The following is an 18,711-nucleotide window of genomic DNA, read 5'->3' on the forward strand; positions in this document are numbered from 1 at the left end:
GCATATACTTTTGTGTCATTGAAACATAGACACACAGTGTATTTCAACAAAAAAAAAAAAAAAAAAAAAAAAAAAAAAAACACAGTGGAAGTGAACAACTGAACAACAAAAGCAAGCACATAGAGTTATTTTCATATCATATTGCTCATACCATTCTGTGGGTATTTATCTTGGTTTTTGTTCTTTCCCCTCTAAGCCCCATAATTTGGAGACGTAGGCTCCTTAAGTTGTGAGTAGGGACTCAATTCTTGTTAAAAGGTTCCTCCTGTGAATTTCGATACAAATCCACTTAATTTACAAAAATAGTCTACTAGAGCAAATTTCGGTCGTACAGAATATTCTCTTTTGAATTAAGTGAATTCGGACCGAATTCTCCAAAGAGGAGTCCTTTCAACAAGAATGAGAGGCCCCTATAAAACTTCTTTTTGTTGTATCGTCGGTCACATTAGTTTGTGTTTCATGCACTCCCTTGAAGTTTTAGGGAGACCCAAACATTTTCCTTTTTGTGTTAAATGACTACAAAACCTGCACTCATTGTCATTGATGATATTAATCGGGATGTCATCAATAATTAAAATTATGTATCTCCCCGAAATAACTAACTCCCAAAACAACACAAGGATATTTGTACAACAAATACACCACAAAATTCTTGTTTAACGAGAGTGTCTTTCTTGTTCTTTACGACCTTGAAGCAAAACGTAACAACAAATGGAAATGTTTGTTCTTTACGACCTTGAAGCAAAACGTAACAACAAATGGAAATGTTTTGGTGAATGCGTGGTGTGAATAGAGTTGAATTAGCCATAAAAATGTATAACAAATATCAAAACACTAATAGCTAAAATGGGCAAAATCAATATCAAATTTCAAATCTTCATTCATTCATCACCAAAAAAAAATATGTAGCCTGTAACAGTCCCAATATAAATCAATCCCCTCAAATACAATATATACTTATCACATCCAATTCCAATCCAAACCAAACCTATACAATTTACTGTATGTATCATATGGCAATTCCCACACACTAATCTAATGTATACTTTTTCTTTCTTTATTTCTTTCTTGATCCTGTTCTTCTATAAAAACTATACAAACTCATTATCAAAACACATCAAGTTTATGTATTTTTCCACACCCTATTACTCTGCTTTAAAATCGCACGCACGTCAAACCAAAGAACTTCTGTATTTATTCACAATCTCTCACCCTTCGACTAAATATTGTCGGTATCATACTACTAAAGATGGAACTGAGATCACTTACCTCTCACTATCGACGATAGATAAGCGAAGAAACCATAAAGAAAAGTAATGGCAATTGCTATTAAAATCTGATCAAATATTGAAATTGCATTTACCCTTCGGTTAGAATCATAAGTACTCAGATATGATGACGACAAAGGAGAAAACATAAACTCTAAGGCATAAGACGGGTTCACAAGGATTCTTTGGTCAACGCATTCAAGTTTTCCTTCGCAACATTCCTACAAATATTCATAATGGATTTCACTTATAATCGTACCGATAAATACCAATTCTAGCAGAGTATGAGTTAACAAATAGATAAAGAATGAAAAAAAAAGATATTCATTTACCTGAAATTGTTTCTTGAGTGTGACAAGAATGCTGGCAGAACAAGATTTGCAAGACAACATGTCTTTCCCTGTATTGACATGAAATTTCTGATCACCAACATAAAGATAAAGACTCAAAGCATGACCAGAAAACCTCATTTCATTCATCTTGTCTCCCCCCTCATCTTCATTCTCAGTTTCACCATCATCCCTTTTACTACTTTTGCTGTATCTATAGTAACACAGAAATGGTTCTCTTTGTTGGTTTCTCTCATTCCCTTCTGGGTTCCCCATTTTTTCCAATAAAATTGAACTCACACTCTCTGCAATTGCTTCTAGTTTACCAAATATTTCATCCATTTTTTCACTGCAATATGAAGAAAAGAAAAGAAAAAGTTAGTCTGATACACAATGGCGGCCAGGGGCGGAACCAAGATTTCATATTAGAGAGGGCAAGCCTAAAGTCTATAAATTAGTAAAAATGAAAAAAATACATAATTAAATAAAACCCAACTCAGACACTAAGGTTTGAAACCCATGTCTTTTGGTTGGGAGCTCACATAATCCTCCACTAAAACTAAACCATATTGTTGTTTATGGTGGTACCTTAAACTGTATATGTGGAGATCAGGCCAGGCAACTGCCCAGCCTGGTCTCCACATAGTTCCGCCCCTGATGGCGGCCATGGGGGCAAGCGAGCATAGCCTCGCTTAGGACCCCCTGGCCAAAGGGCGTCCAAGAAAACTACATAGAAAGAATTAAAGGGGCCCCAATTTATTTTATCTTTATAAAAGGGTTACCAAGATCAGTAACTCGTCTACTTTAGATCAATTGGTGGAAAACATGTTAAAGAGTCGAAATGACCAATGTCCAGTCTCATACATAAGTATTTTTCCCTTCTTAAATTGTATTTTTAATTATTTTAGTTGTCACTTCTACCACCACCACCACCACTGTACCTCCACTACCACCATCAGCATTACCAAACCTCTACCATTGTACCTTCCCTACCACCACCATCACCACCACAACCACCACCATTACTAAACCTCCACCACCACAATCACCACCATCAATAAACCTCCACCACCACAACCACCATTAGACCACAACCAACATAATCAGAATTAGCACAAACAAAAGAAGGTCGAAACTTGTCTGGGCTATATTATCAAAGAATCATTTTCTAATATTTTTTTTGGTTTAAAAAGAGGAAATTGAACAAGCTACTGACTCGCCGAGTCCCGAAATCGTTGAACCACTTAATCGAGAGGTCGACTAAGCTAGGACTGACAAGTCTTCCTAAATCCAAGTCGATTTCCGGGTAACTCAATAGATCGTTCGATTCAGACTACAAGTTAAGCTTCATGTTTAAACCTCACATTATGTGTAAGGAAAATGTAGAGAGTTATGTTATACACATTTTTTCTTTGTGAAGCGTATGTAGGCCACATTCTTAAAACTCGCTTCAGGCCTTCGAAATTTCAGGGTCGACCCTGCTAATACAAAAGGTTGGATTTTGAAAATCCCTTTTCCTTTTAATCCCAAATGTTAGAAAATTTTGCTATTTTGTCATAGAATATAAGAAATGAAAGTTGGGCCAACAACTGCTTGCCCAGTTAGTTGTACATTTACTCCAAAAATCCGGAGATCATAGGTTCCATTTATCTATTGACTTTTCTTAAAGTGTACAAATAAAGTAAAGGTAAAAGCAAGCTTTTATGCCCTTAAGACCATGTTTGACGCGCGAGAATGAAGTGTGATTCGTGTGAATCACGTTTCCATAACGTGATTCCTGTAAATCAGATTATTTTAGTTTGATGTTGGGTTTAACCAAGAATAGAAATCTGATTCCTAACCTGGTGTTTGGTTTGCACAGGAATAAGAACATAATTTTTTTCCAAAAATTCTGTTATATCCTTGTAATTAAACTACATAAATTACACCTCAACTTTGTTATATATTAATGTAAGCAGTCCGACTCGGATTAAGCTCGGCCAAGGTCCGAGTCAGTTCGAGTCACTCGGCCGAGTCAGCACGAGCCACTCTTTTGGTATTCAACAGATTTTAAATACTTTATTTAAAATCAACTGCAATGAACAAAGAACGAGAGAGGTGAAAAACTATAGAGAGTTAATTTTGAGCGAGGGAGGGCTGCTATGGTGGTGGCTGAAACACTAGCAAAACAACAATTTAGAATGTGATTCCTCGAATCACATTCCATTCTGACGCCATTACCGCACACCCAACCACAGTCTAAGGGTCTCTATGTAGCGTTTGAAACCCAAAATATATTTATTTATGGTAGTTATCAAACTTATTTAGTTACACGCGTCAGGGGCGGCCCAGGCCCAAAGGAGCCAAAATATTTTTAAATTACTAGATGCTATGGTTAGCTTTTATGGACCTTGGTAAAGACAACATCATTTGATACATGTGTATCATACAAAATCATGAAATATGATGTAACAATTCTATGAGAAGATCTAAAAATACCGTTTACTTTCTTACTCTAATGATCTAATCATGTTACTAATTACCTTAGCATCCGATATTTCTGAGAGCCGATTTTTTCTCGTAACATAGCAGACTTCTCTTCCCCTGATCGAAACCAGGAGAACTCTTCCCTAGTAACGTTTTTCGATCCGATTTTGATGTTTATATTCCTCCTGTTATTATCAGAGTTCTGAAAAAACAGTTCTGCTTCAGAAATTGTAGATTGTAACTCATCAGCCGAAATTCCATGACCGATTAATCGGAACGCCCCAAATTCATTTACCGATTCAAACACCTTACTAATTGAATCATCGTCTTTGGATTTAATTGAAGAGAAATTAATCTCGATTGGAATCCGACGAAGATGGTGATTAGTAGTAGTAGTAGGGAAGTAAGAATCAGGCAAGGCTAAATCAGGTATATGAAGTGTTTTTTGGAGATAATCGGAGAGGATTTCGTCGTTGATTGCGGCGGATTTTAATCCTTTAGCGGTGGCGATTGGTGATGGAGGTGGCGTTCTTATTAGTAGACGACTATGACTTCGTAACATAGCCATTTATTATGGGTTCTAAATCAAGAGATGAAGAGAGAGAAAGAGGGAGAGAGAAAGAGGGGGAAGTTGTGAGGGTGGTTGATTGATTAGTTTAGGAGGGGGAGGAAGAAGAAGCGTTTTTGACTGAATAGTGGCGGGACCCCAATCAGGTAGGAGTGGAGGTAGGCGTAGTAAGCACGTTTAGTTTAGATTTAATAATTCATATACTACTTTTTCTTTTTAACAAATAATTCATATGGTATTTCTTTTTTGATAAACCAGGAAATTAATCTAATAAATCCCTTACATAATTGAGAGAGTTTTGACTCATTTGAGTACTACTTAATCTAACATTCTTATAAGGGGAATGTTATACTATAAACTTACAGCTTTTATCCTGTACACTTAGGTCACGTTTGGCGCGCATGAATGAAATGTGATTCCTTCCAATAACGTGACTTCTAGGAATCGAATTATTTTAATGTGGTATTTGATTTGTCAATGAATAGGAACTCGATTTCAGATTCTTATCTTTGGTGTTTGGTTCATACGAGAATAGGAATGTAATTTTTTGTAAAAGTCATGTTATACTCTTTTACTTAAACTACATAATTATTTATATGTCAACTTTGTTATATAGTTCAATAATTATTATCTATTCAAATTCAGATATGAAATAGTAACGTGATGCACAACTGTAAGTACTATTTAAAGATTTATTTAAAGTCTTGGCTGAATTTTTTTCATTTTAAACATAATAAACTTCATTGGAATGAAAAAACAGTGGAAGAGAAGGAAAAAAACTAAAGAGGAAGAGAGAGAATTACATTCGAGCAATAGAAAGAATTGCTCTGGTGGTCAACTCTAAGTTTGTTTTATTTTTTCAGTTGTGTTATTATGTGAAAAATTATAATAACATTAAGCATTATAATATTTTAATAAGGATAATTTTGTCAATAAATATTAAAACAAATCATTTCCGAGAATGGGAATCGCAAACACCCCCTCCCTGGTTTTGCTACTACTCCGTTTAGGAGGAATCCTATTTAAGAGGGAATAAGGTTCCCTCTGCATTCCTAAGAGCCAAACAATAATCAAGATTGTGATTCTCAAAAAATCACATTCCATTCCCACGTAATTCCCGCCTGCCAAACATGGCCTCGTGGTTATCCACACTCGCACTTAATTTATTTTTTACTTCTTACTTTTCGTGGGCATACACATTGGTCAAATGCCTTGACCAGTTTCTGTCGGGAAGATGAAAATGATTTTATACTCAAGCCATCAGAAAGATGAAATTGATGTGTAGCATTAGGCATCGGTACAATCCTACCGACAGATAACAAAGAACACCATTATAAAAGAATCATGATAAGTTTTCCATCGGTAAGATAAAACCAATATGTTTCGTTACAAATACATAGCTTTGTGTCGACCTGTATTGCAATCTATCAGACTGTCTCATCCGATATGTTACTTTTATGAAGTTTTTTGCTTTTCAATAACATCACCACTTCACTGAAAGAAAAACTTAAAACGATCATACGATGTTTCTATAACTTTTTAGTGGGTGATTCTTCCATTTTCTAGATTTATTTGGATCAAAATAAGAATGTGAAGTTTCTTCCTTTCATACGATTCACCATTAAAACACTAATAAAAAACTTCAGTAATTTGAATATGATCTCATAGGAAGATAATTGTTTGATTTCAGGATGTTTTCATCAACCAAAAAATTTTTAGTAGTGAGGTAGAGAATGTGGTTAAGGGAAGAATTCTTGGATATAGTAGTGATAGAAGATTGTAGGTGCTTTTAGTCAACTTGGCCAATATTAACTTATTAGTGAGTGTACCAAGTCAATCCATATACGAGTGTGGCAGGTAATAATGGTATTCGTATATAAAATTATGGACACAATAAAACACAGAACGATTGGGTCCACCACCATTTGGCTTCGCTATCGAAACCCACTCTGCATTACGTAAGTCCCAGATTCGATTCTACAGAAGTACAAACCTATCATTTTTTAAACTTAGGTACAAATAAAGTCTAGAGTAATTGGGTTTAGACCCCTTAAGATGACCTTGAAGAGTATATACATGTGATTTTTGCGCTCAAAAGTCCCATCTCCCAAAACATAAAAGAGAAAAAAACTATTGGGCAATAGATAAAAAAAATGAGAGTCCATAAAGGAGACCAAGCCTCTAGGGCAGGAAAAAGGTAAGGGGATTTTCAAAGTCAGTTTGAGTGTGATGAATATGTCTCGCCAGTATTGGGTGTACAAAGTTGTCCTTTTTGGCTGGATAAACTCTATATATAGAGCATATTTTTCCGTTGCATATCACATACTGTTAGATGCATAGTGTCTCAAACATCATGCATTTTACATTGTACATTTTTTTCTTGATCTTGGGTTACAAAGAGAAAGTATTAGTAGAAAAAACTGTAGCATTCGCTTTTTCTTGTGTTCAATTCCACAACAACATCTAGAGAAAGACAAGAACGAAGGCTTTTTCCACATTACTCGTCGAAGGATAAAAAGATAATGAATCTTAAAAGGAATTGCCTTTTTTATTCATTGTAGATTACTCAATGAATCTCCATGTACTCTTTCTCCATGAATATCATCTTCCCACTTATAGAACTATGGGTGGAGTAGCCCTAGCTAGATTTCTTATAGCTACTCCAAAAGTTCAATACTAAATCCAAAACTTTGCGCATCAAGAGCCGTATTTTGAAACGCACAAAGCAGCCAGAGTGCTTATTGTTGCCGAGTTTCTTCTTAGAGCTAAACAGACCACATATATATCTAAACTAAAGACAAGAATATATATGAGATAAACACTAACGAAGTCAGAGTATTCGCCAAGAAATTGACTTCAAGTTATACCTTGACCCATTGGGTTACTAGTGTTCCAAGTTGAGAAACCTTAATCATATGCCATCTCCCTAATATAAGACTATAGTAGTTCTATACATTCTCATGTTCATCAGATATATGTGCTTATCTCCTCTTATCCCTGACCCATTACCCCAACCCGTTTTTGTAAAGAAAAATATCAAAGAGGGCTCAATGAGTCCCAACTAGTCAAAGACAGCAATATTTAAGAATTAGTTTTCTAGCTAGTTATTCATAAAAATATAAAAGTTAAAAGCAAAAGAATATTTTAGAAGAAAAACGAGAGATTTTTTTTAATAAAATGAGAAGAAAATAGTTATCGAAATATGGCAGTTATCCAAGTTATAATGCCCATTTTTTGAAGACGAGAAGAAGAAAAATGATGAAGGGTTCAAAATGCAGTTTTAGAAATCAGAAACGCATTCTGTAATGGTTTTGGGTTGGAGGAGGTGGGGGTCATGGGTTTATGATGATAATAACCGATAGAAAAACATAAAAGAAATCTAAAACCACACGAAACTATACAAGAACAACATTTATAATTTCAACAAAATTCAAGTACCAATTATTCAACAACAAAACATCTTTCCTATGTTTACTTCTTTATCTTTTTTTTCGGTCAGAATAATTATAAAAAGGACGGGCGGAAATCTATCATCAGACGATTCCTTTCTCTTTTTTGACCCAAACACCCAAAGAAAGATCTAATGAAACCAGAAGGGGTGAAGAGGGTTTCAAAAAGATTAAATAGAATGTACAGACTAATGATTTTTTCGCACCTCGAATAAGGGGACGAATGAAACATAATTCCACATCCAAAAAAGTTTCTAACTGACTGAGGTTTTGCTACGCAAGCTCATTTCCATGCTAAGGTTAAGTTACCACTTACTAGATTCTCTTTCTTTGTCTTCTATTTCTTTCTGCTATCATGTATAATAAACTCCAACAATATTCAGCTTGACAAAGGCGGGAAGTCATCATCTTTCATATGATATGCTTGTGATGAAGAAGCCCTGTAGATAAAATGAACCCAAAGAGCTTAAATGGAATGGAACTATATATGTTTGCAAAATGTGTTTGGTGGATTAGGGTTTTCATACTTTTCTTTTTCGGTATCCATTGGCGGTCCGGATTTCTGCACTGTTGATGTAGAGACTGAAGTCTGTGCAGAACTCGAAGCAGCTTGTCTGCTCATATCTGCAGATTGCCTGCTCCTATCTGGCGGTTGCCTGTTCACCTCTTCAGGTTGCCTGCTAATATCCGGTGAGGGAGTAGATCTCATTGGTGGTTGCCGATACGTCCCAAATTCAAGGTTCTCTGTAGGTGAGAACCCATTTGAATGTGGGATCTCCCTAGGAACTGGTCCAGCATTATGAAATACATCAACGGTCCCTGACCCATAGATGTGTCTTGGTTGCAGCTCACTGCTTCTGCTGCTGCTGCCACCAATTCCAAACATCTGATTTGGAATCACATCCCAGCCGCTTTCTCGGGGCGATGTTAGGTAGTGGCGATGATTCATTAGTGCTGGGTTCCGGCCCTTCATCGGGTAGGAAGAATTATCCCTCCACGAATTGTACTCCTGCTGCAGAAATCCAAGTACCAATAATTAGTAGGCATTGATTTATTTCCGACAAGAAACAGAAGAACCAAAATGGGTCAGACAGATAACACTACTCTTTCAAATCAATTTTTTTTATCAAAGTGAAAGTTTCAAGATCCACAATCTAAGCTTAAATGGAGGTACCATGTTGGGAAGGAATGTTCCCGTTCCTCGTGGTTTTGGGATTTCTTCTGTACTAAAAACGGCACACTGCATCTTAGGAGAGCTTGCGGAGCACAACAGTACTCCTGAACTCACACTTCTAGTGTTTTGATGAGGATATGTGTTACGGTTCGATCTAAAGTGACCATTAATAACCCAATTTGGTCTGTTACGGCGGTGAGGAGGAGGAGGTGGTGGTGTTGCTGGTGCTGGAATTGGTGGAAGCGGCAGAACAGACCCTCCAACTCTAAATCCATTTTGTCCCCGCCAACACATTAGGTTATTGAAGTTCATTTCAAATTCTCCAGTAAGGTCCGCCAATGAGTTTGGACCACCGGGCCTCCCATCGGTTCCAGTGTAATCGTCTCTATAGCCGTTAGACATGGCTTTACGGTTTAGGACACTTGTATCCTCATGGTAATAATAGCTGGGAGTCTGATCTAAACGCTTGTTCGAGACAAGCTCTTTCCTTTCTAGGCTGCCATGCCTCTCCATGGTGTTCGAAAAGAACTTGTCGAGTTCATCCGTCATCTTCATACCCGACAAAGTTAAAATTTGGCCAAGACTTCGGGCTCCATAGGTAAAGGCACTTCTAATGCGATAGCAGTTGCCTGCATAAAAATACAACATTACACATCATTTTCAGAAACCTAAACAAACATCACTAATTCAAAGAACAAAAAAAAAGGAAAAGTGACCGAGAGAACTCCGTACCCTTGCTGACACTGCGTCCTAAATTGTTATCATTTTTCAGTGGATCAATTATGTTCAGAAATTTTAGGGGAAATGACCGTGACTCCGCTTTTATGCCCGCACCGGTATACAAACTCTTGAAATACCTTAGAAGTTCTCTAGTAATCAACAAATCGCTGCCACCGTTTTCTGGTGCCTCTGCTGCAATAACACAGACATATCAAGTACACAGCAAACTAGTACATATGATTTCCACAGGTACTAAGGGATTTATGCTTACCCACTATCTCAGGCAGCGAAGTTATAGGTGCTGGACCATTTAAGCTGATACAATAATTGTCGCAATCAAATTTACTGAAATAGTCTAAAAATCTATACAGTACCTGTAAAAGGGAAATGATTTAGTAGATGGGTTAATGCTCGTATTAGTGAATCATGACAAAATCTATTTCATGAAAGTACCCACCGCCAAAGGGCCATCCAAAGATGAGTAGAACACATGGAAAATATATAGAACCAGTGTTTCCAGTGCATATGTAGAAAGCAGGGCATGATGAGCTCCCAGAATACGACTCTCATAATAACACCATGCTTTTATCAGAATAATACTTCGCTTGAAGAGATTTTCTTTAGCAACAATGTGATTGACCTATATTGAGTACGCATGCAAAAAGTAGAAATAAGCTGTTGCTTTCTAAGTTACATAAATACAGCAAATATTAATGGAGAAGAAGAAAACAACAAGAACAGTAATACTAGTGTACGCATGTTCTTGTCTTAGACATTGCCGCATTAGGTAATTTATTTTATGTATAAAATGGATTAACCTTCTTTAAGCTATACATAGAAGGTATTGACCCAGACTAGCATTATACGTTCGAACAATTTAGACATCGAATAGGTAAGATACAGTTTGAAACTTATCATTATTAAACCTGATTTTTATAACCTAAAAATAATTTGTGACTTCTCCGTTTCCATTGTTTTATAATTTGCAGGTCTAAATAAAAAATCTTCAAAACAAACATTTCAGAAATCCGAGGTACTTCACATAACAAAACACAAGAATATAAACATTACATATGACTTGGGAATTCCAACAAACATGTTATAATATTAAGTGAAAACCTTGATCCCTTTATACCTGATCAAGAAAGCACAATGTACAGATTCCCCCTGTTTGATTAACGGAGATATCTACAACAATGTTTTGCACGAGGCACTTGACAAGCTTAACCTGTCAGCAGAAACCCCATGGTATTAACCCAAAGGTCAAACACGAGAAAAGTGTTGGGAAGCAGATGAAGAGAAGCCATATAAGGTACAAGTAGCCAAGTAGGGATATCTAAGTTAATCATGCATAGTTAGAATTAGAAACAGCTTAAACGTTCATACTTTCATCAAGCAAATAAATGATATACAGGATAGAACTAAGCTGTTTCTCAACTCTTAAGGTTCTGACGAGTTCATGCCAGAAACATCAGAAAACAAGGCTCTGAAGTTCAATTGGTTGGGAAGAACATCACTAGGATTAATGCAACCTTATATTTTCGAAGTAATCCTGAGATTTAAGAAAATTTAGTATTTAACATATTAGTACTGAAATTAATGAGTGACACAATCTTCTATCAGCCATGTTACATATGTGGTAATATAAGAAATTTACAAAATATGATATTGAAAGTAGACATGTATAGTAACTTAAAAGCTAAAGCAGTTAAAGAGATGAACCAATAAAAATTGGGAAAAAACTTATGACATACACATTTTTAAATAAATCAAATGACAGAACTGAAAACCAATTATTTTAAAGCGTGAAGCATTGGCACGTGACGAATAGTTTATGTCCAACCCCACTTTTCAGAAAACCCTAAAGATGCTCTCGGATGAATGAAATAGGATCCTATTTGTTATCATTATTTCTCCCTCGTTCATTTGTGTCAAAAGTGGTAACAGATTGACTAAGTAGATAACTCACAGAAAGTCTATACAGAATATAGCTCATGCTTATATGCTTCCCAATGCATACCCCGAGGTTGTACCCACAAGGTCTTGTACCATGCTAAATGCAACACTAAGATGTATGGCTAAAGTTTATAAATCAAAAAGTAATTAAAGACGGGTCTTACACGATACTTGGGGAAAAGTTATATGAGGGTAAAAGATGAGATACCTCCGCACCGATGTATTGAACATCCCTTACTTCGAACTCAGCAGCTTTATTTTCCGCCTCCCGTTTAAGCACCTTCATTATGTCATCGGCCAGAGTCTTCTCATCGAGGTTCCGAGCAGAAACTGCAGTCAAGTCAATATCCCCATCTGGGAGATACGTCTTCAGAGGTACTGATCCATATGGAAATACCTGCAGAAAATACGAAGGGAAAACTCAGTATTGAAAAATATCTATGATGAAACGGTGGCTAAACCCATAAAGATGGTTCCTGGAGAAATGTAAGGTATTCTTTCCCTCAAAGTTCAAATGAAGTACATTGTGAACAAATTTTCTGTTTCACATTCTCAAATTGGTGGATGACAGTGGGCATATACTTATACATGAAATACATTGACAGTTTGGCATTTACTAGAAACACATTAGAACCACTGAGCATCATTATTAAGACGCTGAGTGTTACATACTCACCACTCAAGGAAGTAGCTATACAAAGTTACCACTACAGGACTAGGAAGGCCTAAAAAACACACACGTAGTACTAGAGTACCTGAAACTAAAACCATACTAATCAAGTGCATATTTCTCCTCTTTTTAAGTTTTTCTCTTCTATTCGAGTTACCGAGTATTCGATTAATAGATAATATGACAAAATATTTCTGATATCTTTCAAGCTTGAAAACTCAACATAGAATATCTATCAACGGTGTACTTAAAGCATCCACCGTACCTCCATCGGGGTGCTCCAAATCTCGCATTACAAATATGCATCAAAACTGGAGGGCATACGTTCATCCTCTTTTTGTAGTAAGAAATAGGACAGGAAATTAAATAACATGTACTGGGGGTGCAGGCCCACTCACCTCCCCTAGAACAAGGATTACTGCACATGCCTACCTTTTTGAAGAAACAGAAAGAAATACCTGTTGAATTATGTAAAGTGCCATGTTTAACACTTAATGTGTAAAATTGCACACTGATTTCGTACCATATTACACTCACATAATATGGTATAGTCCAGAAACAAGATCTTGGATGAAAACCACAGAAAAGAATTACAAATCGATTGAACTTTGAAGTAGGAATTAACAGTACGGCGCAACTATGGCACTAGTACCCATAGAGAAAACAGGTTACATGAAAAGGATAGGACCGAAGTAACCCATATGGTTAATGCAAAAAAACAGACAGAGAGTAACCCATATGGATCTGATTTAGAAGTTGGGAAGGTTTTTTCTTTTTTGAAAACATTGAATCAATCTATACTAAACTGCGGGATATTCACCCTCCTGTTGTAAAACATGTACAGCAAAATACCTGCTCAGAAATGAAAGACCTATGTTATTACAATCATAGCTTCCCAAGAAGTTGGGAAGGTGTATCATTGCATCTCTAAACTCAACTTGAAGCCAAGATAAAAATGTAATTTATTAGTACATATATGTGACAGAAATATGAAGATGATGCTTGAGTTTGAAATAAGAAATACCCAAAAGGCAATAATTTTCTGATCCAATTCAAGAAGGGAAACATATTGAAAACTTAGGTTTACTGAAATTCGCTTTGATCTAATTAATAGAAGAACGTAAGCCAATTTAGATAGTAGCATGGAATATATTTAATATTATTCAAATACATTTCATAAGATCTGATCAAAATATCCGTAATCGTCGAAGTCACCTTATCAGACAATATGTCGTGCATATGTCCTGATACATCAGACCTACTTCTTTATCAAGCTCACTTGCCTGTAATATTGGGGGAGAAATTACCACAATTAGATCTAACTCCTAAAATGCGAAAAAAGAAACAGCTAGAATTGTACAGGATGGACTGCAGAAACTGAGAGAAGGCTTTGAAAGAGGACATTTTGGATATCGATAAACTCAAATGGAAAAGTTGCCAACAGAAATAACTGAGACATAAAATATCAAGTAGATATCATCAACTAAGAGGGGAATTTGACATGGAACGAGAAAATGACAAACAAACAAGGAATGAAGTTTCGGTTTCGGTGGAAATTTTGGTAGCATGAAAATTGAAATATTTTGGTCATTTCGACCGAAATATTTTGAAACTATTTCCTTGACAAAGCATTGTTAAAAGAAACTTAGTTATATTTTGGTTTCGATGAAAATTTCAGGAGGTATTTCGAAACTTAAGTCCTTGCAAAAGAACAGACTGATGCTGCCTCTACTAACAAACTGACTTTTTACCTATTAACATAACAATATCGACTTCTACATAACTGGATGCAAGGATATAACAGTCGACCAAACAAACTCGGATTTCTTTTCTTCTGTTTTTCATGTTTCTTGGAAGAAACACTAGATTAGGGCATTGTAAGCTCGGATAAACATATTGAAAGTATGACCTCAAAAAGGATACATACAATCGGCCCATGAAATCCACCTCTTTAGCCTCAAAGTCATAAACTTGCATTAGCGTGATGAGTTTTTAAATCGATAAGGAAAGAGCTAGCTTTGCTCCTTTAACCATTCGCACCATCAAGAGACCATTCCTCTTCCCTCCAACAATGCTCGCACTCTATATCTAGCTCTACCTCATGATTCCCCTCACCTGCCTCTCTCTCCCTTTTACCTCTTGATTGCCCTCCATTCTCTCTCTCCTTCCTCCATCCTAACTCTCTCTCATGGGGTTGTGGAGGTGGTTGAAACTTCCCACCCCACGTTACTATGTGGACCAAGATAACTTGCCCTTAAGCCCACAAACAAATACCATTGGCGAATGAGTATAACCTACTTACAACCAAACAACAACCCGACAAAATATCATGATTAATTTGTCTTGTCCATACAAATAAGTTGCCTAACGTCGCCGCTTTTTCCGATAACGACATATTTTAGAAAGGATATTAGATACCAAATAGATCCATGTTTGAGGATCTATCTAAGTTTCATAATAAATGGTAACAGAAGTAGCTCCAAAAGAAACAAAAAGAATCGAACTTGTTATCTGACACAATGGGGCTTAATTTACGGATACACGCATCATCTTTTTTCCTTTTCTTCTCGTGGCATCTTCTTCTTTTCTTTCTTTGACATGGACTACTTTCTTTATCCATTCTATTTTCATCTTCTACTCCAAAACAAGAACCAACGTTATTAGGGTACTCATTTTTATCCAACATGCATGCAAAAAAATTAATACGCCCGAAGTCGTATTAGGGTTTTTTTTCTTTACTTTTTTTATCAATCAAAACATCAATGTTCATAAGGTCTGTCCAAAGGACACACAATGAACATCAACATTTTCATTCAGAATAGTTCCTTACAAACACCAAGTAAGCAGATTTTAGGTTAAATTAGCATAACTAGCCAAACAACATCAACCCATACAAACTCCCATCCTTCTAGATGACAATCTTCAATACCCTCATTATAAAATATCAATCTCCAAGAGAAAATACTCCCCAATTCAGCAAGTAATAAGGGATTCATGTAAACACACAAAACAACATAAAAAAAAATGAACAAAACTTGAGATAATTCACAAAAGACTGAGTTAAAGTAAGGGATTCACCTGAATTCCAAGGTTAGCTCCAAGTATCCTCTTGATATAGTTGATAATTGCTTTCCTTCTCTTATCAGAACGAACAGTAGGATGAATCTGATTAATAATACTAGCTATTTTTGTTTCAGCTATTAGCCAACAATAATCATTAATTGAATCAGGATCTGGATTAGTCAAAGGCACATTAGAAGGTAAATCAGGGATTGGAAACAGTTCCAAATCCAATGGGATGCCGTTCGGCGATAATGAGAAAGGATTGAGTTCTCCCATGCAATCAAAATTAAGAAATCCCAAACAATCGATTGATTCAAAAAACCTAACTTAAAATCAAAAACCTTTTAAAACCCCAATTTTCGTCCGAGAATGAAATGATGATTAAAATAAGTAAAATTCAAAGAGACGCCCGATTATCTTCGAAACAATCGAAGATAGATGAAGAAGAACAATTTAAACACAAACTCGAATGAAATGAGTGATTTTGATGAAAAATCTGAGGATCTTAAACCAGCTGATGAATAAATTAAAAAGAAGAAGTAAAAAAGGTTTGGTTTTCTTCAAGAGCTTCAAAGAGAAACCCCAAAAGCCCCAAAAATCTCTGTTTTTCTCACTTTCTCTCTCTCTCTCTAAAAACTTCTCTCACTTTCTCTCTCTAAAAGCACACAGGAAAGGGGAAAATACTCTCTCTCTCTCTTCCTAGATTCTACCGCCCACCAATGTTGTCACAAATCCTGGTCTTTTCTTTCTATACTACGTCATTGTCCGTTTCTAGGGGTAAAATGGTACTTCCAAAAAGTCATTATAACCCCGTAGTAAAAAATATGGTTTGATTTTGGGGAAATTTTCGTAAATTACTGTGACCTCTGATTTTGATGACCCTCTTTTGGTTAAGTCTCTCTATTACCTTGTCATTTGGTTGATGAATTTAACTGGTTTTTTAATGTTATGGGTTAATGCAGTTAGAGTTTAAGCCAATCAAGTGGGAGGTACAATTAGGTTAAGTGATAGTGGGTGTGGGATATTGAGTTGGTTTGTGTTTGGAGATAAGAACTTGAAATTCTCTTGACTTGTAGTCAAATGTGTATTTTGACTTGCTATAAGATTCCAATTCCTTGGTTGAAATTGGCAAGAATCTCTTTAAACCAAAATAAAGTAGAGAATAGAGAGTGTTCAGACCTTTCAACAAAAAAAAAAAGAGTGTTGAGTCAAAATGTTGACAAATGGTCAATTGGAGTTTTACCAACATTTAGAGTGGATATTATCATGTTTCTTCTTTTCTATTCTTTTTTAATGTTTCTTATTAGCTTAATCTTGATATGCAAAAAAAAAAATTATAATTTTGCGGCGCTTCAACAATCAACGGATTTAGAAAGGAAACACTGACAACTGACAAGATATTTCTGATACCACACAAAGTGATAAAAAATAGAAGTCGTTAAGATATGAACGACTTCCTTTTTAAGACTCGTTCAATTAACTCTATACAAGATTCTTAAACAGAAACACATTAATTACAATTTTACGTCACGTGGAAAGTTGAATATTAACTTCCACATATATGTTGTAAACGTAGCTGAAGCAGATAACGATCAGAGTAGTAATAAGATTTTATATTGGAAACTAATTAATATTTTGTCGTTACTTTACAAAAAGATTTTTCGATTTATAATTCAAAAGACGAGACAAAATATGACTATATAAAACAGAAAAAATATTATTCTGTAAGGAAAAAATTACAAGAAGTGGAGCATCAAGAACATCACACATTTTTCTAATTTTTTCCAAATATTATCTTCTCTGAAAGATCTTCATATACAATCTTCTTTCATTTCTCTCTAAACTTCTATGCAGACGTATATATTCATCTCTTTCTTGTCATCATATTCCTTATAAAAGCCAGTGTTTTGGGACATCTAATTTTAGTTGGGGCGTGAATACTCTGGTCAATTAATTGTAATCCCAACTGACTTAATGACAATCTAATCTTACCCAAAAATTAAGATGTTCAAGTTTTACCTTTTAAACTACATCTTCACCACAATGACCTCCAACCACCCCTTTTTTCATTGTCATTATCTTTCTCTTTATTTTTCCCCCCTTCAGGCGTGGAAGTTTGTGGGAGGCCATGAAACATTTGTGGGCTCCCACGAGATGTTTTGCAGTTCGTTTCGTGGACGACCACGAAACTAAGTTTGTTCATGGATATCCGATATGTATCTGTATTCGAACTTTAAAAAAACTGATATTTCGGATACGAATTCAGATATTTCTTATCGAATATCTATTTATCGGATACGAATACACCAATATCCAATTCGATAACTATCTGTATCATATAAGTAATAAAAAAATAATAAAAATATAAATTTATTAATAATAATATGTAAAATGTATGGTTACGATTTATTATTTAGATCTAATAGTTAAAAACTTAAAATATAAATTTATGTTTTTGTTTCGAATATCGGATATTATCCGATATCCGTTAAATTTATCGGTGTCGGATTCAGATATTGATATTTAATATCGATCAGACAATTAACGGATGTCAGATATTGAATACGGTTATGTCTATATCTGATCTGATAAGCTACCGTTTACAGGTCTACGCGAGACTTGTTGTAGATCGTTTCGTGATTGACCTTGAGACTTTTTGTAGTCCTTTTTGTGGGACCACAAACCTCATCGACCAAGGGTTTCAAAACCCTAGCCAACAAGGTTTCATCCAAGGACCCCTCATTCGCGAGAACAATGAGATAATAGAGAATGGAGAGTCGGAGAGTAAGATGTTGGTTGTGGTGTGAAGGTGATAAAATGAAGATGAGGTTAAATACTAGAGGTGTAAAGAACAAACATCTTAATTATTGAGGTTAGAGTAGTTTGTCCTTTCAGTAATAATTTTTGAGCTTATAGCCCAAAAAACGGGGCCTAATATGACATTTAGTCCACTCTAATCCCATTAAGGGTTTGAAAACCAAAATAATATTGTAAATGGATATCTAGTCCATTGGTATACATCTAGAGAGAAAACACAAATCCCTAGAA

General features: G+C 35.6%; 2 protein-coding genes across 5 annotated transcripts; both read right to left on the bottom strand.

The window, feature by feature from the left end:
* Positions 1–860: 860 nt before the first annotated feature.
* Positions 861–4,721, bottom strand: LOC147568615 (2-oxoglutarate (2OG) and Fe(II)-dependent oxygenase superfamily protein). Its single transcript, XM_086655024.1, has 3 exons — positions 4,120–4,721; positions 1,601–1,946; positions 861–1,489 (listed from the first exon to the last, which is right to left on the bottom strand). Exons 1-3 carry the CDS (start codon positions 4,629–4,631, stop codon positions 1,262–1,264), a joined length of 1,086 nt encoding a protein of 361 aa, XP_086511150.1. The 5' UTR covers positions 4,632–4,721; the 3' UTR covers positions 861–1,261.
* A 3,308-nt stretch (positions 4,722–8,029) lies between these two features.
* On the bottom strand, positions 8,030–16,564 carry LOC147568616 (uncharacterized). Of its 4 annotated transcripts, none has more exons than XM_086655027.1 (9): positions 15,679–16,564; positions 12,139–12,327; positions 11,110–11,202; positions 10,432–10,614; positions 10,246–10,348; positions 9,987–10,166; positions 9,255–9,883; positions 8,608–9,089; positions 8,030–8,520 (listed from the first exon to the last, which is right to left on the bottom strand). In XM_086655027.1, exons 1-9 carry the CDS (start codon positions 15,937–15,939, stop codon positions 8,460–8,462), a joined length of 2,181 nt encoding a protein of 726 aa, XP_086511153.1. In that variant the 5' UTR covers positions 15,940–16,564; the 3' UTR covers positions 8,030–8,459. The 4 variants fall into 4 exon arrangements, with proteins under 4 accessions (XP_086511153.1, XP_086511154.1, XP_086511152.1 ...); XM_086655028.1 differs by having other exon boundaries at positions 9,987–10,163; positions 15,679–16,392; XM_086655026.1 differs by having other exon boundaries at positions 8,608–9,092; positions 9,987–10,163; positions 15,679–16,392.
* Between the last annotated feature and the right edge of the window lie 2,147 nt (positions 16,565–18,711).

The sequence above is a fragment of the Eschscholzia californica genome, unplaced genomic scaffold (assembly GCF_041429995.1).
Source record: "Eschscholzia californica isolate CP2 unplaced genomic scaffold, dmEscCali1.0.p SCAF_1, whole genome shotgun sequence".
Lineage (NCBI taxonomy): Eukaryota > Viridiplantae > Streptophyta > Magnoliopsida > Ranunculales > Papaveraceae > Eschscholzia > Eschscholzia californica.